Source organism: Antennarius striatus, chromosome 7 (assembly GCF_040054535.1).
Source record: "Antennarius striatus isolate MH-2024 chromosome 7, ASM4005453v1, whole genome shotgun sequence".
Classification (NCBI taxonomy): Eukaryota; Metazoa; Chordata; class Actinopteri; order Lophiiformes; family Antennariidae; genus Antennarius; species Antennarius striatus.
The window spans coordinates 14368936-14395973 of record NC_090782.1 but is presented as its reverse complement, the minus strand read 5'-3'; the positions used below and the strand labels follow the sequence as shown (position 1 = coordinate 14395973).

The following is a 27038-nucleotide window of genomic DNA, read 5'->3' as shown; positions in this document are numbered from 1 at the left end:
ACATCGATTTGTCTCGCTGTGAATTTTGTATATGGAATACGCAAGATCACACTCGGAACACGATACGGTTTCTTTCTCGGTGGATAAAAAAATATCAAGTCTTTCCAAACATCTAACTGCTCATAACCCATGCCAACAATTTGCACTTTAACAATTAACATGTTCACCAAATTCTGCTCAATCGAAGACTTTCTTTCTAATCTGGACTGTCGAGTATGTGTGATGAAAGGCGACACGATAACCCCAGCTGTGTAACCAAAACAAAACGACGGGCCTACACGTCCCCCCTTTAACTCCATTTGGGCCCAAATTTGGTTTTATCACTGCAAGATGTTGCTACTGCAGTTACTGCTGAGATGCTAATGTTCACTGATAGTATTTGGCCTCATGTTAGCTATTGCTACTGCTTGGTTCGGTGAGAGAAAACACTGGTCTGGTTCTAACGAGCCATGGTCACAGCGAAGGGAACGCTTGTTCTTCACAACTGATATTATCTCGTAGCATTTTACCTAATATGTGGAACATCGAACTCAGTTCAACGTGGAACTCGAATTAACCTTAAATGGTATCTACCAAAAGCGCTGAGCTACAAACAGTGAGACAGAAATACACTTCTACGTATCTTTACGTTCACGTATTCGAAGCTAACATTGGCTAGCTCCTATCTGGCTAGCCTACTTCCATATCTGCATTTAGAAAAAACAAAACACCGCGACGACAAACACCACACATTACTTCTACACAACACTGTAATATGCTGGTGTTGTATTGAATAGAATTAACCCCCCTTGGGTAATATTACCTCCTGCAATAGAATATTCCTCTCTCCCTGTGTTATTCAATTGATAGGATTTCTTTCAGCAAAAATTCCCTGTATCGATCTTCCTCCAGTGGAGCTAACTGAGGCTACTCTCAATCAGACCGCCCACTCCACAAACTGCGCTTTGCCATTTGTTAAATCAACGGCGATAAAACGGTTTGGTCACCAACTCTACAATATGATTGGTTCATCTCATGACAGACACGCAAACTAACCAATAGAAACAGGCGGTTTTTTTATTACTCGTCCTTCGTCTCCTACTAAATCCAAATGCGCACGCCTCTCACGTAGACACTGCCGGGTTTTGATAAAGGTTACGGAATGTAATGTCGATTATACGTCCCTTTCTACAAAAAAAAAAAAAAAGGTTAAAACGATCTTCTTAATCGTGCCTCGTTGCATTTGTCCGAAACGCGAAGCATCACGCCCTTGCATTTTACCACCTATCCAATTTTTTCTTCCACTGAAAAAGCCTGCCTGATTGCCTGGATTTAAATACAAGAATCAAGTTTGAACCAGGGATTTAAAGCCTCGTTTCATTGTCTTAGTTCAGTTAGTCCTTTTCCTAAAAACCACTTCAAGGTGGGATCTACCTTCATTGCAAATGAATTTTCATAAGCCATCCATCCAATAAATAAGTAGGGAATTTTTTTTTATTTTTTAGTTTATTGAATAAAACACAAAAAACAAGTATCGACACTTGTGCACCAAACGTGCAGCCAATTCTAGATCTACATATCAAAACTACAGTGGACAAAAAAGTTATACAATTCTTGAAAATATACATTTCCCTGTCTATGCAAAATAGAGCGTCTGCTAGAACTTAACTGTTGGCATGTGGATTGGTTCTTGCACCAGATACTCATGAAGTCAAGAGAACAAGGACTGTATAACAAATTAATATCATTTATCTGATTTCACATTTCAGGAACATTGTGACGTTCCCTTTATGGTTCAACTTAATGCCAACGTTTATTCTGAAAGAGGTCAGTTAATACAAGACACAAAGATTTGACATAACAGACCCCCCACCATCCTCAAAAAATACCATCAATAGATTATAAAAGATGGAAAAAGTGTTTTTTAGGCAAAAATACAGGCTCTAGACTCAGTTGAGTTTGACTGTAGGGATCAATGTCTACAAAGCTAGATAGATGTGTTCTACATTAGTCTCGGTTAAGCATTTGTTTCTTTGGACTTTAGAAGTGAACCTTTTCAAAATCGCCTCACAATTTGTTTATGCCAGAGGTTTTATTAAATTAAAGGAACTTTCACACCAACTTTAACAAACAACGTATATAAAATTACTTTGTAAAAATATCTAAAAATTAGAAGAGCCATCCACATTTAATGACACCCTTCCTCGATTAAGAACCTTAATTCAGTTTATAATTGCATGTTACATGCCATCTACAATTTGAGTATCTTTAAAGAGAACATATTTCCTCATACAAATATGTTTGTGCAATGTATATCATATGATCATGCTAGGGTCAAATGTCATATTTGCACTAATAGGATATTTTTGAATAGTTTTTCAGTTCATTTAACGGCAAATTGAGATGCATTGTGATGTTTTCAGAGGCAATCCTAGTTTATGGAAGATTTCATGGTGATATCTATTGCGTCACACCTGAATGACAACAAACCCCAGTCAAACAGACCAGCTAAGATATGAATTCCAATCATAATATGCACACAAAAAAATCTCCAAACATAACAGGTAAATCACTTCAGACTTATTCTCTTCAGGAGTGCTAAAACTGGACTTATTTAAAATTAAAAAAATTTAAAATGTAAAATTTTACGTTAGCATTAGTTAATACACAAAAAATGCGGGGAGTAAAACCAAAGTTTAAAAGTATCAACGGAATAATACAGTTAACGGAATTCTAAATTTCTCATTAACCAGACATCATGGCAGTTACAATGTGAAAAACGGTAGCATTTAAGTCCACAAAAATTGTAGTTTTATAATCATAAAAATATATTAAGAGAACTGATTCTTTATTGCCTCCACTGAATATTCCCCTTACAGTTTACATTGTGGTTCCTTCAGGGCTGAGTAGGCAGAAGCAATGATTATTTCCCATTGCTGTACCCTGGGAAAAACTGATGAAGAATGTCTTGCAGGGATTTGTTCACAGACATGGAGTAGTTTTTGCCCAGGTCATGTCTGCAGGCCGGGCAGGTGTACACCTCTGCTTTGAAAGATCGCTGAAGGCATTCCTGGAGTAAAAAAGAAATACAGTAAACATCATCTTGTTCTTTTTATGCTTCAATCAGACCACAGCAGGTGTTGTAGAGTTGAGATCAGAGCTGCAAAGGCAGCCAGCAACATGGTGCAAAATAGAAAAATCATTGATGGGTCCCTTATGTCCCATGAATAACTCCATACATTTGGAAGAACTCAATCTGCTCCCGTGTGGATATACCCATACATCCTATCATATGTGAACTTCAACAAACAGACTTGAAATTTGCCTAAGAACAAATCTTAAAAGTATGATATGCTAGTAGATTAAGCCCGTATTTTTTTTAAGGCTAGTGAGTGTCTTACCCTGCAGACGTTGTGTTGGCACTCTGTGGTGATAGGCTGATAAACCACCTCTTGACAGCAAATGCAGAGGAAAATTTCTTCAACTTTGCTCAAGAATTTCTGCAGGTAAAAAATATCAAATATATGAAAAGACACACCAAAGACTTAAATGTGGTAAGAGACTTAAAAAAAAGTTGTTTTTAATGATAGCCGTCTATTGTTATTTTCCTCCATGTATCACATATATGCTGAGTATGGTACCTTATTTAACATTTACTTAACTTACAATAAACTGCTGGTCAAATGTTTTTTACTTTGCAAATATGATTGCCTTTTACATCTGTGATGTTAGGGCTTTCATTCAACTCTATACAGTAATCCCTCGCGTATTCGTTCTTCAAGATGCTCGGCTCCACTACATTGCAGATTTTTGGTAGGTAGTCATGTGATACTGTAACGCGTATGCTATTGGCCGACAGCAGCGCTGCGTTCCAAGACTCACAGAAAAAAACGCACTTTAGTGTATTACAGAAACACTTAAAAACGCTTAAAACAATCTTTAAGAGTGTGGGAAAAGGTAATACAGATAGAAGGTGGTTTAATATTAGTATGAAGAGGGTTCATAAACATTTAAATTACCGTAAATATAAAATAAAAAGTGCCGCAATATCGCGGGATTTTGTTTTTTGCACGTGGTCCTGGAATACATCAACCGTGAGTTGCGAGGGATTTCTGTACTCTATACTTTACTGCCAATGAATCGTGTACCAAACAGACAAACGGCAAAGTTTTCTCAAACATAAATAAAGATGACCAAAAAAAGAAAAAGATTTGAAAACACGAATCAACCGGTCTGGTTTCAGCCGTTTCACTTCTCATCCACTAGGCTTCTTCATGTGGATGAGAGTTGAAATGTCTCAAACCAACCTTAAGCAAGTCCTGTTGATTTGTTTTCTTTTTTTGCTCTTCTTGATTAACATCAACCTGGCAGACTGAGAACCTACACAGATTTCCTCTAACATATGCTAGACCAAAATAAAACCCTTACCGGTCCAAGTGACAGAGACTGCATAGCTTCATCCCACACTTTCTTGTTTGCCTCATCCTTTTTAATGAGGGTTTTCTGCTCTCTGGTAAGCTTGTATTCTTCCACCTTTATTTTCTTAGGAGTCTTGGCTGGTGAGGTCTTGGAGGATTCTGACAGACAGATTCACGAGTTAAATTCAACGGTGGTGTGTGGAAAAACACAATGTCAGATCGTGCATAAGGACGACTGGCTCTTGGTTAAAGCAACAGCAGTCAGATGCACACTTAAGGGGCTTGTTACACCGTATACTCTTAACCATGATTGGCATTAGCTCCAGATCATTTATTTATTCTATTTATTTTTTTCTTCCAGACATGCTATTACAGCAGACTTCACTTTCATCAGTTTTGAAACATGATCATGAGCTTAGTTCAAGATATTTCTTTTTTAACAAACATCAATAACCAAGTCAACTTGTAGTCAGGAATATATAATTCACAATGAGCTTCTAGCTCTGGATTAAACGGTTGTTACATCCCGCTTCAAAGCGGTGATGTATTGTAATTGTCAGCATTTGTGTGTTGGTCCGTTAGTCTACCAAATATCTTCATAACCGTTGCTGTTAGAGAGATGAAACTAAAAGCACATTACCTTGAGAAAACTAGGTCAAGGTCAAATTTCAACTTCTGTAAACTCAGGAACCGAGTAAGATAGAAAGACGATGGAGAAGGCCAGTTTGAGTGAGACCATAGATCAAAGCTAGTGCTTTAATCTATGAAAGTAGGTCAGGGCACTAGCTTTGATCTTTGACCTGTGAAAGAAGGTCAGGGTAAAATTTAGAATTCAGGGGTGTTGCAGGATGTTGCAGTCTGTGATTGCCTGGTTCTAGTTGTTCTCTGTAGTGAGCTAACCCCATCCAGCCACAGGGCAAGCAAGGTTTACAGTAGGTTTAGGTCAGGGCTGCATTTGCTAGAACTGTGCCAGAGATAGTTTTCCTAGTTGAGGGCTAAGAGCTCAAAGATATCTTCCCTACACACAAAGAACTTACCGCTGCCCTGAGATTTTCTCTTCCTCTTTGCCTTGCTGGGTGTTGCTTCCTCCTCTTCTTCCACTTCGTTTTTGTTCTCCTTCTCTTTTTGATAACCAGCAGGATACTGGAGCAAGAGCAATATAATATAATTCAAGTAATGGTATGGTTACCGAAAAAACAAATAGCAGGTTTGGCTTGTATGTTTATTTGTATGTCCTTATAGTGCTAACATCCCAACACTTAACTTTTATGAATGAAGATTGTTGTCACTGTCATTAACAGATACAAACTGAATCATTCATCATACACATTAACTTTCTAAGTAGAGTTCAGGATCAAGGCAATGACTTTTTTTTTTAAATAGTTAAAGGACTAGGGCATATTTTTCTCTACCTGCAAAGTCAGACCAAGCTTCTTGATGCGTTCCTTGCCATCTCTGGTCCATGGTGCAGGCTCATCATCATCACGCTTCAACAGGTAACGCCACACCAAGAAGCCAGACTTGCCCTTTTCTGGCCAGTACTTTACAATCTGAAGGAGGCCAATAACACAATGTGAAAACGCTAAAATTTAGGAGTTATTCAAACCAGAATTTATTAGCAGTTTCAGTGAGGTTACCATTTTATTCTGTGCATTTAACAACGCATTGATTCAAACACCCAAATTATATGTAAGTTGTATATTTACACCTTACTTGGGTGGTTCCACCCAACTTAAATAATGTCTGACAAACTATACAGATGATCACCCCTCATACCTTATATATCCCGTCATATCGGTTTCCTTCCTCAGGGGAGTATTTACTGTGCTTGCGACCTTTGCAACTGCGAACAACTCTGACTGGTTTGCCCTCCTTCCAGCTCTTGGATTCCGCTCCATGCTTGTCATTGACAGGGACATTGCAGTTCAGAGCCAACGCCCTGGTGTGAATCACATGATTTAGATATGCAAAATAAAATGCAACAAAACACAATTTACAAAATAATCAAAATGATTAAAAAGGCAGTTATACGTAGCATCTTTTATCATCGTACCGGTTCATGTGAGTAAGGGTCTGATCACAAGATTGCTCAGCTGTCCTCTTGTTTCCAGACAGATCTCGGCCTCCAGAGCCAGTGTAAGTAAACTCATTGCCATCATCCTACAATACAACACAAGTATTACTAGAGTCAGGTACAGTTCCTAAGTATTGGTACTTGATCCTGTTTGTGTAGTTAACATGTAAAAACAGGCAAAATGTTGAAAATACAGAGATCAAATTATTTTTCTGAAGGTTCAGACCATAATGTTACCTAGTTGGTTTATTCTGTCCATCTGACATTTCCTTCCAGTAAAAGTGATCCCTCCTTAGTTAGTGAGGTTTCCTCTGTTTTATGGATGCTATTGTTCACTGTACAACTATAAAGCCTTTTGAGGCGAACACATGACATTGGCCAATATACATTAAATTTAACCTTATTCAGTTGCTTAATTACTACAGTGTAAAAAGAGACACAGCTTACCACATCATCCTCATAGCCTCCTGCCAGGACCAGAGAGTAGGCGCCATCATTGCTCCTGCCGTGAATCCCAGCGACGTGTGGCCTGTGGACGCCTGACTCACTGACCTAGAAGAGTCAAAAAAATGAATGATTGCCAGCCACTGGAGAAATAGCAAAACAAAGCTTGTCTCTGCTTTTGCACAGTATGTGGTTCAACAGCTCACATAAAAGCTGATATTCAACTCTTCAGCAGCAGACACTGACCTGCACTCTAAACTTCCACAGGGAGCCGACGGGGACCCCAGGGATTGGACCGTAGTGGTTTGACGGGACGATGGTGCACTGTTTGGTTCGACCAACACAGGCCATTCCCTGGGCGGGAGTAAGAACATCATTTGTATTTGAAAATGCTTATGTTCAACATCAGTGACAGAATGGTATCCGGTAGTCTGTGGATATGGAGCATGAAACCAGCACTAATAGAAATAACAGGAAATTTTGTTCATTTCGAAACAGACAGTGTGTAATCTGTCTCTGGAGCACAGTGTCACTCCTTACCTTGCCCCAGTCCCTCTGGCTGGAGGAGCTGGCAGAAGCCATCTTTGCTTTTTTCTTGCTCTCCTTCAGCTTCTCTCCAGCTAACACAACCTCACTGGCATCATTGCGGCAACCTGGGCAATACCTGGAAGGGTAGAGCATATAACTTAATGATCAAGCTCAAATTTTAATGAAACAAATTACCTCGACGTTTACTTCTTGTTTAAATTCAATGAACTGAATGAGATTTAATCCTACTAACCAGTCCTCATCTTCTGGAATGGTGGTGAGTGGAGGGTTCAGGCAGTAGGTGTGATAGGCCATGTCACATTCATCGCACAGCAGCTGTTTGTCAGGATCCTGCTTGATGCCACAGATGTGGCAGTTACACCACTGGCAGTTTTTGTTGGGATCATCCTTACAGCGCTTACACTCGGGTCCATTTGATCCTGGTGGATGTAATTTAATCAAATTGTTTATACTAATTTTATGTTAAGGACAACATGAACTTCTTTGACGACACAATAAGTTATTTTTTTATTTGTCAGGCTCAAGAGGCAGAGAGGAACACACACTCATTTGAGATTAGGCATTTGATCCCCAGCTCTGAATACAGGTATCAATGCAACAGTGATTATCTTTAACTGTTTGGATCTACAATATTTTGAATTGACAAGATTTACAAATCAATGGCTTCTCAATCGTTAATCCTACTTTTTAGTGGACTTTCAGATCCAGCTGGGGCATCAGCCAGGGAACCAGGCTCCTCGATTTTAAAAATTTCAGTCAGGAACATGATCCGGCAATCATTAAGAGAATCACCAGCATCACTGCAAACAAACAGGTAAATTAGTGAGACAAATAAGAGCACAGAATCATCAGCAGAGATGTCAACAGTCATCTTATAATGTCACCACAGCATTAAAAAAGTCATCTTTGATACCACAACAGGACATATCTGCTAGGGTCACTGTCAACTACCAAGTCTGAACTGGAATGGGACCACAAGATCAGCCCTGATGAAGGCAGACCATGTGTTCAAGTTGTAGTAACTCCCCCAACTCTGTGTGAGACTACAAAAATACTTTAGAATAAGAACCAAAGATGTTACCCCAGGATAATCTTGGCGTAGATCTCCCTCAGAGTGCGTGTCTCCCTTTTTTTTTGGATCTCAGCATCATACCAGTAGCCACGCTCCTTAGGGTCATCTGGATTGTAGTTCACCATGACAACCATTCCTGGTTCCAGCTGGTGCCACTGGTAGACCGTACGGGCCCGTGGACGAACATCCTTATCCAGTAACGGAATCTCCCCATTCTCTGGGTAGCTGCGATGGCAAAAGCAATACCATATCAGTTTTCAGTTCAGAGACAAACCACGCAGCACCACAGGTGCTTCCTATACGCTGTTGAATGTATGAGAGTGTAGCACGTTTTAACGACTACACTGTCCTCAAACACTAACGCTCTTGCTAACAAAAAAGTATCTTTCAAGGAGGACAATATTTAATGTAGAAAATACAAAACTATAACTGTTAATGCTACACACTAAAGAAAAGTTCAACGTCAATTTCCTTCCACTAAGCAACACCTGAACAACATTCCTTTAGGATTACGGTAATCTTCAATCAGGTAAAGATCATTCTGTGACAGATTCATGGCAACTTATTTCATTCATACCAGTAAAGTACATAAGGTATGTTAGGTCAGGTCTGATTGTGACCGGTGGCCTCAATCAGTTACTATCAGCCTTCTAATCTACTCTGCTTCCATGCATAAGTGTTTCCTCACACCTTTTTTCTTGATCACAGAGCAAACTTTGCAGGAAGCAAGCCTTGGGCTTGTACTGGTAGTTCCCAGAATAACTTGAATAACTTCTAGAGCAGGCTAATCTAGTTGACAAACAGAACAAAGCCTACATTGTGGGCGGATGTTGTTTCTGTACTGCATATTATACCAGGTGAGCACAAGATGGAGACATTTTAACAAACATCTTTATAACACATCCTAACAGCTGCAAGGAAAAGGACTCAACTACAGTAATCTAAATTTTTTGTCAAACAAAATCCTTTCTGATTATGAGTTGATAGAATAGGGATTCTTACTCTTCATATTTAACATGATAAAGTATCTCTTCCTCTGTGGGCTGTGCCTCTGCATCTTCCTCTTTAGGAGTCTTTGACGTCTTTGTTACGTTGACAATCTGCGCCTCAAACCATGCCCCCATGTTCAAATCCCTTGCATCCACCAGCTCATTGATCTTCAAGCACACAGAAAATTTAGAAAAGGTTAATAAGATAATCAGACATCTAAGACATTCATCAGTGTAATTACTCTACAAGTTACAGTTCATATATTTTCTGTAAATGTTGTAAACACTTACTTTTCTTTATTCCTTGTTGCAGGACGTCTAATCTAAATATCAAGTCTTGCCCTACCTTTAGCATATCACACACAGCACACGGTTCTTATTATACACCTACATAAGTTGGGTTAAGAAGTAGAAAATTATGCTGCCTGCAAGCTCGATTAAAAACAAAGCCCCAAAAGGACAGTATTTCAAATTCTCTCATAAATCATTTGATTGTAATTTATCAAACAACTGTAGAACAATCAAAACATCTATTGGCCTTCTAACAGTAAACACACTTTTGTCAGCTGCTGCCATCTCTCACTCACTGCCACCTTGTTTTTACAGAGCCTGAATGCTTCACTGAAATTAAAACAAATGGAATGGAAATGTTGATTTCTAATCAAGAGTTAAATTCATTTCTAATCCAAATTAAAAATGTGAAAGCCACAACAAATTACTGTACCCTGCTTTCTGCACTTACTTCTTCATATCCTTTGATAACGAGTTGTGCTTTAAGAGCGTATAGTGAAGTGGGGTAGGGAGAATGGGGTTGTGGAGGGATACCGGAAAAGCAAAAGGACACGAAAGGAGTGAGACAAGCGGTCACATTAAAGTGGTTATTTTCACAGGAAAACAAGTATAGTATACGGCCTTAGTTCACTCTCGCCACAGAAGGATGTTATGTTATAGGTAAACGACCCTTGTAACCCAACAGGCAAAAAAGGAGAATGGCAGGTGAGGCCTTGCCTACATACACGTATACAGATCGTTGCAGCACTAAACTTGACTGTGGAGAAAAATCTGACAATAAGCTAATACCACATACGTAAACTCTGCTTCACTTAAACCTGTGTGATATGTTTCTTACAGTATTTGCATTTAGATAATAGTGAGACCTGCGCGCATTGAGTATTTTAATAACTTTCCACAAGCTGTATTATGGGAATATGAGCAATAATAATATCTTTCAGTCAAACAGAATAGACCAAACAAAACTAGATCATTTGAAACCAATGTATTCTCAATCTGAACAATCATAACTTTTTGATTGGGAAAGCAAAATGTTGTAAGAAAAGTGTGGTCAATCCTAATCCCACCCAGTGAAGTCACACTGGAAAATTTTACTGGGTAAAACCCACTGTTTCATCATCATTCTTGACATCTGCAACTCTGAGCTTTGCACAGGTGCTTTAGGACAGCTTCACACAATGTAACCCCACAGAAGCCTGGAAGAACTAAATAATAACTATTGTGATGGAATCACAAGCTTAAAAACTTACCTTGTAAAATCCAAACCCAGGATCAATGAGCTCTGTGGTATTTGTCTGGGCAGAGGTTCCCGCAGTTTGAGCCTCAACCTCACCGTGAGTGGAGCTCTTGTCAGAGTCACTCTGTGTTGATCCACAACCAGAATCAGAGTCAGAGAGCTCAGCTTCTTTGTCCTTGCTTTTGACAACAGCAACAGGGGGTGCCTTCTGCCTCACAAGCAGCTGTACGATATCATTTAGGCCCACATTGTAGTCAAATATGGTATGGCCATCCTCCATCTGATTCGACACACAAATATGAGAAGATGTAACTCATTACGTCGCTTCTTTCAATGGACACTTTATCCCTTGTTGGTGCCTGTAAACCTCTTTAAAAGGTCATTTAAAGTTTAATTCATCCAGTAGTTTTATTAGTTGCATGTCTGTATTTAAAGTATTTTACAGTTCAATCATGAAGCACCTACATTCCTTTCATTAACCCACATTCCTGATGAAGGTTTTAGTCTGCTGCCTCACCTGTTTGCCACGGTAGAACAACCTCTGCCTCTCCGGCTCCACCTTGAAGAGCTCCTCGATTTTCAAACGCAGCTCGTTCACCTTGGTCAGCTTCGACAGGGAATCCACCCGGTGGGTTTCTTTCCCATCCATCGTGCGCACTTGAATCCACATTGCAGCGGCCCTGTGGTGAACACCAAAAACTTCTTTCAGTTACAGCCAGAAACAGTTTTGTTTAAAGGTCTTGTACATTTCACCTTCAGCATATATTTGTACTTGCAATTCAGCACAAATGCAACCACCGACTTCATAAACCTTTGTACTATAGCACTGATTCAAACAGTGTCAAGAACCTGTGTAATACCAAAACAGAAGTTTATTTCTTTTACATAAGAATAACAGTACAAATGGCACATTTAATCTCGTACGTCAACTTAAACTGCTTTCTGTACATTCATATCAATTCTGAATTTTATAAAATAAAATCCTTAAACAGATTAGTGCTTCTGCGACCTGCAACTTGACTGTCAAAAAGAAACCAATCAGTCTACGATATATCATTAATTTCTATTTTACTTTCAAAATCATAGCCATAGTATTTTTTTTTTTTAATTTTCAATCAGTGTATTTCAAAGCAAGTCCATATTAATTATATTGTTACAAAGAGTGTGTTTCTCGCCATAAGGTCTGAAACACAAAAGTTTAATCAAATCATGAACACAGTCAATCTCAGAGGAAGACACATGATCGCCCAGTCGGTCGGTTGTACTACTGCCGGCAGTGGGCTGCACCTCACCGGGCAGCAGAAAGGGAGGGAACAGGCTCATTTAAATACAGTGCGGGAAACCGAGCGTCAGGCCACTCCCCATCTTTTAAAAGCAAGCACATCCGGACGGGAAAGAGTGCTAGCAAACAATGTGCTTTCTCTTTCCGACAATAAAAACACACGAAACTACCGTATTTATAGTTTGGAATTAATCATATGAAAACTAAATCGATCTTCTGCCGGCATACACAGTGCTTCTTTCATACCGAGAGGCAAGCAGCGAGCACCACGAGAGCTTTGCTTTTACTCGTCTGCTTTCAACTGAGGATCTATTCCTTCGAAATAACTCAACACCAGTGAGTGAACAAAACACGAGTAAATAGCATCGAGGTTACACATTTTCTACTAATTTGAGCTGCGTTATTTTACAAAAAGGTGATCTCACGGAAATCTATTACAATAAAAGTCGGAACGATATAAACATCCTGTTTCAGGTTAGCGTGTATTGTTTTTCTTTAAAAGGGAAGCGGCGAGTTTGCAAAGCTTTTCCACCAGTCCCGATGTGCTGCACACTACGGATCAAATCAACAGATAATTAACAGACAATAGGTCTTACTGGTCAAGTTCATCAACCTTTCACCTAATGCACATTACAACTTATTGTTGCAAAGCCTTAATTTAAAGAAAAATGCCAAGTAAGGTTACATTCAACACATCACAAAGCTGTCCCGGTCAGCAACGTGTTTTGTTCAATTTTTAAGTTTACAGTTGGCTTGCTAAAGAGCATGGGGTAGTTCCTGGACGCCACACACAAGCGAGATACAACTTTCTCGTGTAAGCTAGCCATAGTAAGCTAGCTATTCAGTGAATATGTCAATGAGGCCAATTTCAAAAGTTATTTGATCATAACAAAAACATGTTTACCTGTTTGTTTGTCCAAGTGAAAACAATAAATTGATGTTTAAAGAACAGTGCGTACGTTTTCTCGAAAAATAAACCTCCTACAGGGTTTAGGCGACCAACTCTACGCTTTGTATGAGATTGATCAATGAGTTATTCTTCAGGACTTTCATATCCCGCCTGCTCTAAACTATCGGCTTCACCATTGGCTAGTTGTCCCTGGAGAGCTCAAGCTCATTGGGTAATGCAGCTGTCAATCTAAAATGTGACTGGAGCTAAGCCTCAGCGCGCGAACAACATTCTCGTGGGTGCAGCTCGCCCCAACGTTTATCGCGAGATTACGCGATCACTGTAGCCCGGTAACCCGGAGAGACGGGTGGTGGTTCTAGTAAACAACCTGCGTTACAGGGGTGTTCAGAATGTCCGACGTGTGACTGCCTCGCTATTTGGTTTCAAAATTCAAAGTACCTAACAACTTTTAATTTCTCAAACTTCAATATGGAGTCCCGCAATTTATTTCATCCATCCATCCAGCTTCTACCACTTGTCCGGTTCGGGCAGAGATGTCCAGACTGACCTTCCTCCAGCACTTCCGGGGGGATCCCGAGGCAGTCGAGAGACATTAACCCTCCAGCGTTTCCCAGGTCTTACCCGCGGCCTCCCGGCGGGACATGCCCGGAGCGCCTCCCCAGGGAGGCGTCCAGGGGCCATCAAACAGATGCCCCTGCCCGCAGTAGGCCGAATGTTGAATGCATCGATGACGTGTTGGAGTATTCAGGTGGTAGACAGTTTGTATATTTGCTTGCAAAAGTGAAATTTATTGTTTGTTAGTTTCTTATGATAAATCTGTTGACTGTAATAAACTTGTTTCCCTTGTGAATTCGGATCCTTGTGTAGCGTTTATGTAGTGATCAGCAATTTAAAGCTGCACGCCAAAAAAAAAGAATTATTTTTTTTTGAAAAAGCAGATAATTCACAATATTTGTAACAATTCTCACCTGATAAACATAAGTTTAACAGCTTCTCTTAAATGTCTATAAATTGTCTAAAATAAAATGGTGTGTGGCAGCTACATAAAATTTAATAGCTGCACAGTGTAGTGTCGTCTGTAGAAGAAATCTATAATCTGTGGATTATGTACACTCACATACTGAAATTGTACACAAAGAAATCAAGGTTTGAGAAAAGTGTTGGAAAATATTAATTATATTGCACATTCTTTAAGGGTTTAAATCTAAAGCATAATAACTGGCTACTTAGTCCAGGCAATTACAAGAAGCAGCAACAATACAAATATTAGTTCCCTAATTAACACTGGACCATGTTTACACTTTTGAAAGTAAGTGCAAACATTACAAAATTTCCCTTTTTTGTACTAGTAGACCACATTTACTGTAAAATTAATCCTTTATCCTTTATTGCTCCCCATAGGGATTTATTATTAAAATACAGAAAACAATGTCCGGATAGAGAAAGGACAAAAATAACAATTATTGATATACAGGTATAAAAATCATGTCCAATTTACAGACATTGTACAGACATTTTTTTAGCATTTCTTTCAATTTCAGCTAATTTATTCTCATTGGTTACAACAATCAATTATTTATGAATTTCTACGTTTAAAATTAAATTTTCAACTTTTCATTTTTCTTTCTAGGATTTGGTCTGCTTTTCATTTCTATAGCAGATATAGAACACAGATAACACAAATTCATCCATGCGGCCCACTATCCAAAACCTCAGTTGTTAAAGGGAAGTAGAATTGCTAATCATTTCCACAGCCAGTTTAGAAAAACAACCAGTCAAAAATAAGAGATGTTTATCCATATAAGATCTATAAGGTCGTGTCCTTGAAATTTTTGGAAAAAGTTATTTCCAAATGTTTTCAAAACTTTTTTTTTTTCAAAACTTAGGAATTAACAAGCAAATATTAACAAGCAAATATTTTCATCATATATTTTTTGATGAGAATTATTGTTGTCAGTTATCAAGAAGTTGCAAGTATCAAATAGTATTGTCTGCCTACATGGATCAAAAGAGGCTCCTTAACAAATTTCTGTCTAAAAACCCCGTCCCTAGAATGAATACAAATCTTTGACCACAGGAAATAAAGTAATAATGTTCTACTCGTGTTCTAAAACTCTGTAACTGTGGTAATTACATTGTGTGCTGCAAGTATCTCATTATATGAATGTTTAGTACAGTGTTGCACAAAATAATGGTATGCATGTTGAGGAACTCCTTCCCAGCATGAAATAAAATGTTTTTGAATGAAGTCTAAGAGTTGCACGGTGTTTTAGTGGTAGAACCTGGACATGGCTGCCGGGCAGGAACTGAACAGCACTCAGAGCTCAGGGAGGATGAAAGGAAATGGACTCGACAGGCTAAGTCATCAAGGAAATCCTTTTGTAGTTTTGTTATTGCTTGTGAAAGCGCAACTGGCAATGACTGGATCCTAAGATGGATGGAGTCCAATTTTTCTTCCAGAGCAAAAATCCTCTTGTCCAGCTCTTCACTGCGATGCTGCAGCTCTGACACCAGTTCATACATCATGTTCTGAGTCTGGAAAGCAAAGATAAGGACAGATCACCACGTTGACTTTCCTGCATGATGTGGTCAGTTTAAAGAGAACCATTTTCAAAGATAAAACCATCTCCGCCAAAGTTATCAGACATACTGTAGATATTTAAATACAGATTAGAAATGAAAGCTCCAATTTCACCTGCTGACTGCATGCACTAAACAACATGAGATGTATCTCTTAATCCTCTTATTTTTCTTTCAGTTGATTAATGGAAAACGCAGAAATCAAACATATGAAGAAACAATCAAAACATTTTATTCTAATAGAGGGGTAGGTGTGAATGTTTAAAAATTGTGAAACAAAAATAAGATAAGATATTCTTTTATCAGTCCCACAAAGGGAAATTTCCTTTTTTAAGATAGAATAAATATTCAAACCTTGGCAAGGTCAGCAACTGTATTGGCCTGGTCAGTCAATTTCCTTTGCTCCATTTTGACAGTCCGCATTCTGCATTTGAAAATCAAGACCAAAGTTAATTTTGTACCAAGTGGAATAAATAGAGCTGTATTGCTAAAAACCAAAATCTGAATCTACATAAGAAAATGAACAAATTCTGCTGACTACAACTGTGATGGTAGAATGTGAATGTTAGTCTTTACTCTGCACTCTGGTGATGCTTATACTTACTGGTGGATGGCTTGTAGGAATTTACGCTGATGCTGGCGAACTCTGGCACGGTCAATTTTCTTGACCAGTTTGGTATTTTTGTAAATGAGCCAGGTTTCCCTCAACACATTGGCTGCTGTGTTTTTTATCTGAGGATGACACAACATTATGCAAATGAAACAGCAAGATATGAATGTAACCAATTTATTTTGTTTCATGTGCTTTTTTTCCTTTCATTTTCTTTTTTTTGCACATTCTTTCACACACTTCTACTAACTGGTTGTTCAGTAGGTTCAGCTGTAGAGATCATTGAAAATCAGGGAAATCATGCAGCAAACAGGCTGAAATTTTCTTATTAATAACAATAGAAATAGAACAGAGTTCCATGTGTCGAGAGACCTTTTTGTAGAGCTGAGTGTCCATCATGAAGTTATGCACATGCTTCTCAGCTCTGGTGAGCTCTGACTTTCGTGCAACTACAGCAACCACTAAGGCTGTACAACCCGCTCCCTGAAGAGGAGAGCAGTGGTTAATGACATTCGTCATGATGTGATACAAAATATTTTCAGGACTCATATTAGACTGTCTTTCATATCAATATTAAAATTATAAGAAAAAGTTACAGGAATATTCAAGAATCCCCTTATTTCTTTGTATAATTGGCTTCATTGGCAAGACAAATCACGATCTTGTATGACAGATAGTTTCATTGCTCTTTGCTATACTGTATGTGAGAATTTGACTGTAGTAGATATGTTACAGTGTATATAGTGTTTATTTGTACTGTAATCTCACCATTATTCCTGTCAGCAAGCAAACACCCTTCCCACAGTAGGTGTGAGGGACCATGTCGCCGTAGCCAATGGACAGGAAGGTGATGGAGATCAGCCACATTGCACCAAGGAAGGTACTGGTCACTTCCTGTGCATCATGATACCTGTAGACACATGATCTAAATACTGAGGAAGGCTGCGTTTGCCACCAAATGAGATGTTGTATGATTCAGTTATTACCGATGTTTGCTTTTCAAAATAAAACCATTTAAATGACAGAAAATTCTCAAAAACTATGGTACCGAATAAATGCTATTTGTTGCCAAAGGAAGAAAAGGAGAGGTTCAGATACCTCTCACATACGCGCACAATCCATGCTGCAATGATCCAGCAGGACACACTGAAGACCAGCAAAACTGTGCCGGGGCAGATGGTCATCAGAGTCTTCATGACAAAACGAGTGTCAAAGCTGATCTTGTTGAGTGCCCCTATACTGCGTGAGGAAGCGTCTGTCAAGAGCTTGCTGTGTAGCAGCATGACCCGGCCAATCAGGTAGAGGCGAAGGAACATTGGCACAGAGAGGATGATGTCGACGTCAGCGTCGGCTACTGATGCTGTGTAGCTAAAGGCCAGTCGGGCGTTCCAGGTGAACACATACTGGCCTGGTATTGGATGGATGGCACAGATAAGAAGTTCCAATGCAACACAGAAAATGCGCTCAAAGGTCATAGCTATCCTCCAATCATCTGCCCCATTGTCCACCATGAAGAGCTAATGAAACAAGATATTGAATGGTGATGAATTCTACAAATTAAAAGACCAAGATGTTCATATTTATTAAAATTTCATGGATGCAATAGAAGTGTTTTAATAGTCATTAAGCATTTTGTGCCTTTTGATTTAAAAAAAGTTTTTTTGGGTGTGAGTTCCTCAAAATGAGCACATAATACATCCACTTGTGGATCAATTACATGCACACCCACACACATACATACACACACACACACACACACACACACACACACACACACACACACACACACACACACACACACACACACACACACACACACACACACACACACACACAATATACCCCCATGTGGTTCCCCACATACATGCATGGCGTACCTGGATTTCCCTGGCATGGTACAATATAATGAGTCCAAGAAGAATAGCAGTGGAGAGGCTGATCAGGCCCTTCAGTACATATGAATACACGGACTCCTGTATGACAAAAACATGGAGCGTGCAGCCTATTACAGAGACAAAGTGAATGGCTGATATAAATAAAGCAGGTTATTTCCATTTATATGGTGTCAGATGCCCCCTTTTTGGAAAGAAATTGCTTGGGGGCCATTGAATTTATTATCTAATGTGTAGCTCTGCTACACATTAGATAATAATTATCTAATTATGAAATGTGTAGCTCTGCTACACATTACATAATCAGAGTGATAATTTAATGAGTTGAAAATGAGATGTCTTTCTTCTCCACAGAACAGTTTTTATATGTGTGCCTGTAAACATCGTGACTACACGGTACCTTGCTGTAAGGTCCCCTTGACAGCTCTGTTTCAATCACCATGACAACAATGCCAAACATCCCACAGACCAATGCGTAGTCGCTTAACTGTTTGCGCTTCACGAAAAGAACTTTTCTCTGACCCAGTCGGTAACTAATGTCCTTGGTCTTCTTCTGTGGTATGCTTCCTTCCTCCCCGCTCAGCGTCTCACTGTTTGCCTTACTGGAGTCTTCTCCCACAACTTTGGAGAAATCATCCTCAAGGTTGGCACTGCTAAGATGCTGAAAAGGCTCCTGGCCTGAGAGGAGATCTGAGAGACTGGATCTGGAGGTACTGAGGCTACTCAGTGGTCGCACCGCATTCCCATTTATTACATCACCAGTGTTAGTTGATGAGAGAACATGTTTTGGAAGGGACTTTTTTGATCCACACACGTGCTGAGAAATAATCTGCAAAATAGGGAAATAAAAAAATCAGAACCGGTCAGGTCATTCATCAGTGTACTGAAAGCTGAATGTGATTTTAGAGGAAGACCTCGTCTATTACAAATTTTCATGTTATGCAATTATATAGTAATTGCCCAATTTTTAAAGACTAAAAATTGTGCTCTTCAATTTTGATACCAAATCTGGGTCAAAACGTAAGAAAAATTATTAAAGCATCTTGTCTGGGCGGGCGGTGGAGTCGTGATTAACACCGCTGCCTCACAGCAAGAAGGTCAGGGGTTCAAACCCCATCATTTCCAAAGTGGCCTTTCTATGTAGAGTTTGCATGTTCTCTCCGTGTCTGAATGGGTTTTCTCCGGGTTCTCCGGTTTCCCCCCATTATCAGGAAAAACATGCATCTAAGGAATATTAGGTCTGTTGGCCCGTAGTGGCGGTGCACCCAGGGTGCAGCGGCTCTAGACCGACTTTCCATCTGAAGTTTCAATTTCATTGTACCATCCATGTGTATAATGACAAATAAAGCTCTTTGTCTTTGTCTTCATCTGCCATTGTTTATGTTCATGCTCATCCACTAGTCTTTACTTGAAGACTACTGAGATATAATTTTCAAAATGAGTTATTTTAAGGATTAATTAAGTTTAGTGATAATGCTTTTAATTTTTTCCAAATCGTCTGTAATTACCTCTCAAACAATCTCAGCAAGCTACAGTATATAAAGGAATTCATGTACCTGACTTTGTTTCTGTTCTCTCTTTTTCACTAAATCCTGGTTTTCAAGCAAAGTATACCGGTCGGTATAGAAGGACTGGATACTTTTGTCACTCGCTGTAGTAGACAGCCTCTTCACCCGTGTGCTGATCGTGCTGGTTAAGGGGTTGTAAGGGAGGTGACGACATTTGTGGATGATGGAAAGATCTCCAGACAACAGGCAGGCGGAATCACCGCTCACTGACCAGCGAGGGCTTTGCTTTTGATGTTGCCGGACCAATAGCGGTTCTTTACCAGGACACTCTCTCCAGTTGAGGTCTGCAGTGTTAGGGGATTGAGGATTTTTGTGAAGTTTCTGATTTGTGTCAGGAAGTTTGTCGGAGTTCAGAGGGATGTTGAATAAAGATGCTCGGTCACTGTCTTTAAGTTCAGAATGATTGCAAAAATTATTTCCACCTTCTTGATCACAGCACTGGAGCATATCTTGTGGATGGTTTGTTACAGGTTTCAAAAACTCCCTCTGGTTGGTTTGCTGTGGTGAAACCTGGCAAGTTGTCTGAGATAAAAGTTTAGTGTGTGGTGAACATGAAAAACTTCTCCTGTTTGGAACTCTGGACAAACGATCTTGGACTGCCCTCTGTTTTGACTGCGGAAGAAAATTAGAAACCTCTGAATGTTGTTGTGCTGCAGGACAGGAACAAACACAATTGTCATTATGATTTGGATGTCCCACACTGGCCCCCTCTGCTACACCGCTAACCTGGCCACAAACCAGCAGCCAGTCCTGATCACTCAGCTGTGACAAGGTTAGGTTTCGGGTTTTCAGTGGCGACATCTGGGCAGAAACTGTTGGAGGGCTGATCCCATTTGACCTTCTACGGGGTGAAGATGAAACACAACAAACACTTGTCTCATGTGTGGAAGACGATGCTTCCACAGAGGTTGAGTATGGATCGTGAATCCCCTCAGTAGAGTTGGTCAGTGGTAAAGGACCCCCCGACGTACATTTGTCGTGATTTCCAACATTGAACACGTCACCTGTTGAGTCAAGATGTCGCGTTGCATTGGTGGGTTTAACCAAAATCAGCCTCATGGCATCACTGCAGAGCTGAAATAACTTTGCACAATAGCACACAGATCGTTTTCACATGTAACTGTCAAGAAAGAGGGAAGGAAAGAAAGACACATCAGTGTAGTGAAGATATTGGAAATCATTTGAATGGAGGTTATGTTTCAAAGACATGGATTTACAGTGTAATTCTTCTTCTTTTTTGCCACAAGCGTACACCCATTAATAGGTGCAGTATAAGATATCTTGAATTACACAAACAGGAGCATCTAAACATATCTCCATAACCCTTTAAAAACTCAGGCACAGAAAGAAGGTAAAATTACACTGTGCATTATTGTTTGCTGTTGTTTTTTGTTTGTTTTTGCTTCAGAAATATCATTTTATTTTATAATAACTTATTTTTTCTGCCTGATTTTTGTCAGTCTTAGACCTTTACAATGACCTTTGCATTGTGTGAAATCAAAGCTAAATCTAACACAGTTTTATACAGTCCTTTGAATGCATGTTTGTGTTATTCAAAATAAAAACACAGCAACAATTTATTTTAAGCTGTTCAACTGGTTATTGATGTACAACATTGTCAGCAGCAGAGCTGACCCTCTCATTTTATTCTGTTGGCCATGGAAAGCATTTAGAATAACAAATTTATACCTACTATTATGTCATTTCAGCTGTGTTAAAACTGAAAACTATTAATAAAGCCTTTTTTCATATATACCATGAACTCAGAAAGAAACACGCTAATGCTGTCATTCTGCAAATAAAGGCAAGCATAGTGTATTTTCAGTCCAAAATAAATGTTCAGAATTTATTCATGTACTGGAGTCGCAGGTTGTCATTCTTTTCTCCTCCAGGAGCCCTATTAAAATGTTTAGAAAAATTCCAGTCAAGCTGAAATTTAAAGTCAATTTAAGTTTTTTATATAAATAAATTAGAAAAAGTCTTACCTTCTTCTTTCATAAGTTATTTTTTCCATACTTGGAAATACACGTTCCCGAAAGGAAATGCTCCTGGTTGGCATAAGTGTTAAGTGGAAGAAGAGCAGTGAGAGTGGATGTCTACTGCGGCTTGCCTCCTCCCAGTACGACCACTTGATAAAGGAGCTTTGGAGATGATTTCCTTTGAAAGTAATGATTAGAATTCAACATAAAGAAGAAAAGGGCAGCAGCAGCTGGTTTGGAAAGGGGTTGCCATGCAAATGAAGAGTGAATGGGAGGGGCAGGTTGGGATGCAGAAAAATAGAAACGCGCAACATCAAGAGTTTTACGGCAGAACATCACACATACAACCTCAAAGTATTCCTTATGAATTAGGAGTGGACTGATTGGTTGCTAGGAGGAATAAAAAGGAGCTTTTGGTGAAAATAAAAGGTCATTTGAACTTGCCATTTAATCTCTGCTGTTCAAAGACCTTCACACAATCTCTTATCTGCACTGTCACAAGAGCCTGGCCAAACAAAGCTGGCCATTTCTAAATCCAGGTCTGAATAAATCAAACCTCTGAACACAAAGCTCTGTCCTAGATGAACAAGCAAGTGTGACGTCTACAGCCTTTAAAATATCCATCTTTTTTAAATTCTACTTTTCATTAAAAAAGAAAAAGTCACAAGAAAACCATTCACAAATGTTCAATAAATGGGTTCAATCATCAGAAGTAGTGATGTCTTTTTCAAGAACCGTGATTTTGTTGGACAGCAATATAAAACAAAGATATGCAAACATGAAACGTCCAATACCTTTCCATGTGAAGTAAATGTTTATTTAGAAACTAATTTTTGCACGATAAATGCTCGACATTTTTTAAAATTCACATACCTCTGTTCACACGCTACCAAACTAAGTTTACAGCCTGTAGAGGAGCCTGGCGATGAGTTCAGTCCGATATCCGAAACATCACTGCAGATATTTTAAAATGCTAATCCTATTTTAGTTCATTACTAACAAACATTTAGGCTTGTTTTTTTTTTTTAATCTCTGCTTTCTGTCTCTCTCCCAGACATCAAACCTGCAAAGCGAGCATCTTGCTGCCTCAGCAGCTCAGCATGTAGGTGTTGCTGTGCTAGAGAAAACCTTTGTGAGCAGCGGTGCCACTGAATACCATTCAGGGCCACATAAATGAATACAAAAGGAAGTTGAAAGCAACACACCTAGCATGTATGCAAAATCTAAAGCATATGAAAGCAGTAAAACCTCAACAGAAGCCATTTCCCAACAATTGCTGTCGCAGTCCAGAAATTCTTCCAAACAACAGTTCATAACTCCTGCATATAACTAAAAAAAACCATAATCTTTCACATCAGACCATGCCACAAACTCAACTCTGTTTGGATCCTAAATTCAACCTCACTTTCATTTCACTGGCACAATGACTAAAATAATAGAATCTTAAAGACATAGTTGTCTTAAGTTTTTTTGTACAAATAGGAATGACGCTGAGCATTGGTCAGTTTGTCAACTTAGATTAATTACATCTCAGAAATTGCAAGACAGGGTAATGAACTTTTATCGCTAGAAGTGTATCAGGTCCACTTACAACAGTGATCAAGCTGACAACATAAACTTAACAGACATGAGTGACAATTTAATAATTAGCTTGTTTAATGCATTTAAAGAACTTGTCCAGGGCATCGTGGCTCTGTCACCTGAATGGCACACATAACAAAAAAAACCTTGGTCATCCAACTGTATTAAATGAAGCGCTGTTACACGTCTACAACAAACAGCTGATGGAAACATCCTAGAATCTGCTTTAGATATTAATGTATAATTCTCACGATTCATCCTTTCTCCACCGGTGACTGCTTCAATGATCAATGACGAACCGGCTTACTGTTTAGGCAAACAAATGGCTCCTTTGGGTCATCACTTACCAAAGTACTGTAACTAAAAACGACTGAAAGTTTTACTGTTGGCTTCAGACCGTTTTTAGCTTCCTCATAGTTAGAAACCCTTTATGACTGAAAAATAACATTTGAACTAAGTCTGAAGTCTTTAGAATTAGCCTCAAACAAGCATTTTTGTATGAGCCAGGCAAAAATGTCTTCTTTGTGTTTGACTTGATCTTGTATATCCAAACCAAAAGGGAGACGTCTGGCACTTAAAAGCAACAAGAGATGATGAAGTGGAGGTAAAGTTTAATAAGTTACCGTCAAAACATTCTTGTCATTGCTGCAGAAGAAAAAAATAATAATTTATACGTGTCATATGATAAAATGCTTGATGAGAAGTTTGATTACCATAATCAGTTTTGATATTGACCAAATTGAACGGCCTCCCCTAGTAAGTGAATTAACCAAGATTCCGAGGTATTCTGTGGGTAGTGGGCGGATCTTGATAGAACCACTAATTTTCAGAGGAAATTATTACATGGTGGTGTAAAATATGCCTAAGCAGCTTTCAAACTGTCATGATGGCCAACCAGTGCATTCACTTTGCATTGTATGAGGCAAAGCGTTGGTTCAGGGGGTTCTCCGGCGCCTTCGTCCAGTCTTTCTTCAACTGTTGTTTCAGTTGCGACAACCTCATGTTGGGGTTTTCCATTTTTATACGTGGCATGTTGGCCTCCTCGTAGGCAGCGTATGCTGCTTTCATCCTCCGCTCTGGGTGGTGGTCCACTTCTTCAGACCCCATGCTGAACACAGCAACAAAGGTGTAATTATAGATTTTTATAGAGGTTTCGGGTTATATTATTATATTCAAATCAACATCAGAGTCACCGCAAGGATACAAAAGATTTGAAATACAGTGCAAATAGTGGATTAACAGTACCTGAGTACAGCAATGGCATCTTCTATTGTTCTGGCTTCAACAGTTCCTTCAGCTGGGACAACTTGGTTTACGTTCTCCTCCAGTGGAATCTCCAGGTGGCTCTTTTCTGAAAGAAGACATTGCATTTAAACGAGGCAGGTGATATAATCGCAAAAAAATATACGGATTTGACAAGATCAATTTTAATTCAAACAAGTGTATCATTAACCTTTTGGATTGACGTCCTGCTGCAGCCGCTCATTCTCTAGCACCTCCTCGATTTGGGCACGCGTGACTTTTCCTCCATATCCAATCTCCTTTTGGGATCTCCCCTTCAGTTTAGCATTCTCATCATCCAGAAGTCGCTGGTTTTCCTTCTTTCTCTCCAGAAGTTCAAGCCTCTTCTTCTCCTTGTCATCCTACAATGGCAGACAGCTATCATTTCAGACTTTGGTTTTTCCAAAAATGTGTACAAAATACAGATTGTATGTTAAATTGTGTTATTGATTTCTTTCTTGAATACTGTGGACAGCAAATATCTGACCTGAATTGTTTGCATACATCTTTGTATTTTGTTTTTATTATTAAAAAAACAACAATATTGTTGATAAATTATGGAATGCATGCATTTGACAATGTAAAATAAAAAGTTGATAAAATATTGATTTTTATGTAGTTGGGCCACAAAATGTATTATCACATACGTATACCACTGTATGACCACTCCAGAAAATTTACTGATGCTTGGAGATATAAGACAAAAATATTTTTTAAATGTCAGAAGTCAGGACAATATTAAAAAAGAAATGCAGAAAGAAAAACATGGTTGAATTCCAGTAAGAGTGTTAATTTTGGTCATTTACATTTATGCAGTTATTACGATATGGAAATATGAAAATGCCAATTTAAGAATAATGTCATATACAGTAAAACCTAAAGTACAATATTTTCGATTAAGAACGACAAAAATATATTTCTTCCTTTCAAAAGCATAAATATTTTGTTACACAAGACAAACATATTGCTGGTTATATAATTACATATATTACGTTTGCTTGTTTTGTTTTGAAATAATCTTCCTGTAACTGCTTAAAACAAAAATCTGACATTGACCTTGGTGCAATCAATTGTCCCATGATCACATCTATTCCTAGAATCAATCACATAACCATAGAAACAACAGATGCATCAGATATATAATTATTGAAGTCAGTGTGAGTAGCATAATTACAAAATTTGAACGTGACACCATATGGACAGGCTGCTTACTTTTCTCTGCTCTTTTTTGAGGACATGTTTGTCTGTTTCCTGCCACAAGGCATCTTCTTCCTGCTGCTTCTTGCGGGCATCAGCCACTGCCTTGGCCTCAGCCTTGCGGGCTCTGGCTGTGGCTGCCTTGGAGTTCTCACCCTGGAACTTTTTTGGCATCCCAACAGCTGCTCCTCAGCTGAGAAAAAGGAAAATTACATAACAAAGGACTTTCAATGTTGGTGAAGAGTACATCTCTGTCGAAGACGTTGCCTTTCATTTCTAACTATCCTGCATGGATAGTTAATATGAATACTGTACACTTGTTTAACGTGTGGGTCAAACAACACTTGTCCTGGTTCTCTTCACTGATTGTTACTTAACCAATCTAAAATATTTCCTAATACGTGCGAATGAAGTATCAGTTAGGTAATCCGATTGTTCTATAACAAAGCGTCATTCAGGTTAATGTCATAAACGACATGAAGAAGAGGGTACTAACTAAACCATAACTAAATTCTTGAACTCTAACAGCGGGTGTTTTATTCGTCAGACTAGCTGCTTAGCTAGAACTAGCTGATGGGCAGGTTGATTACAAAGACTGTTCTGACTGCTAACAAGACGACCGCCATGTTTGGTCAAAGTGTAGCTACGAGAAGTACGAGCACAAGCTCCAAAGGTTCACGTATCAACATCAGTTCATACCCGTGTGAAAGAGAGAAACAAGTCACCAGCAGAGCTGACAGTTTCGAAGAGGCATCCGCCACCTCCTCCCGGAAACCACCACTGCGCTTTCTGATGACGTACTTCCTGCTTTGAAGTTTTTTCTTCTTCTTCTTCTTTCTTCTTTTTTAAAAGGCAATCTTTTTCCTGCTGTTTTCTTTTATTATATTGGGCCCTTATTTTGTTAAATGTGTTTTATACTGACTATTGAACTGTGAATTTTGGTTGTTTATGATATTGGAGTATATAATTTCCTACCTTAAGTAAATATTCTTATTTTTATAAAACAGTTGTGTTTATTGATCGAGGTATCAATTTAAATTTAAATTAAATAATTAAGTTGAATTTAAAATTAAGAGTAAAATTAAGAGAAGCCCAACAAGTATAC

General features: G+C 38.9%; 4 protein-coding genes across 5 annotated transcripts in view; all 4 read right to left on the bottom strand.

Moving 5' to 3' along the window:
* kdm4b (lysine (K)-specific demethylase 4B) overlaps positions 1-929 on the bottom strand; it is a 32232-nt gene extending 31303 nt beyond the window's left edge. The window contains exon 1 of the mRNA XM_068320046.1: positions 803-929. The gene's annotated coding sequence lies outside the window, so the exon portion shown is untranslated. The remainder of the gene's footprint in view (positions 1-802) is intronic.
* A 589-nt stretch (positions 930-1518) lies between these two features.
* Positions 1519-13382, bottom strand: uhrf1 (ubiquitin-like with PHD and ring finger domains 1). The gene is made up of 17 exons (XM_068319665.1): positions 13240-13382; positions 11571-11733; positions 11067-11333; positions 9539-9693; positions 8546-8761; positions 8149-8264; positions 7697-7883; positions 7456-7579; positions 7162-7269; positions 6919-7023; positions 6451-6557; positions 6174-6336; positions 5810-5947; positions 5435-5540; positions 4408-4556; positions 3381-3479; positions 1519-3049 (listed from the first exon to the last, which is right to left on the bottom strand). Exons 2-17 carry the CDS (start codon positions 11721-11723, stop codon positions 2903-2905), a joined length of 2340 nt encoding a protein of 779 aa, XP_068175766.1. The 5' UTR covers positions 11724-11733; positions 13240-13382; the 3' UTR covers positions 1519-2902.
* Positions 13383-15205: 1823 nt separating this feature from the next.
* Positions 15206-20463, bottom strand: LOC137599155 (small conductance calcium-activated potassium channel protein 2-like). The gene is made up of 10 exons (XM_068319886.1): positions 19884-20463; positions 18728-19156; positions 18313-18408; positions 17534-17952; positions 17484-17493; positions 17204-17377; positions 16808-16918; positions 16430-16557; positions 16180-16249; positions 15206-15780 (listed from the first exon to the last, which is right to left on the bottom strand). The coding sequence occupies exons 1-10, from the start codon at positions 20340-20342 to the stop codon at positions 15496-15498; spliced, it is 2181 nt and encodes a 726-aa protein (XP_068175987.1). The 5' UTR covers positions 20343-20463; the 3' UTR covers positions 15206-15495.
* Positions 20464-22669: 2206 nt separating this feature from the next.
* On the bottom strand, positions 22670-26724 carry ccdc124 (coiled-coil domain containing 124). 2 transcript variants are annotated; one of them, XM_068319356.1, is made up of 5 exons: positions 26633-26724; positions 25949-26126; positions 24909-25098; positions 24701-24806; positions 22670-24563 (listed from the first exon to the last, which is right to left on the bottom strand). In XM_068319356.1, the coding sequence occupies exons 2-5, from the start codon at positions 26105-26107 to the stop codon at positions 24359-24361; spliced, it is 660 nt and encodes a 219-aa protein (XP_068175457.1). In that variant the 5' UTR covers positions 26108-26126; positions 26633-26724; the 3' UTR covers positions 22670-24358. The 2 variants fall into 2 exon arrangements, with proteins under 2 accessions (XP_068175457.1, XP_068175458.1); XM_068319357.1 differs by having other exon boundaries at positions 26659-26713.
* Positions 26725-27038: the final 314 nt, after the last annotated feature.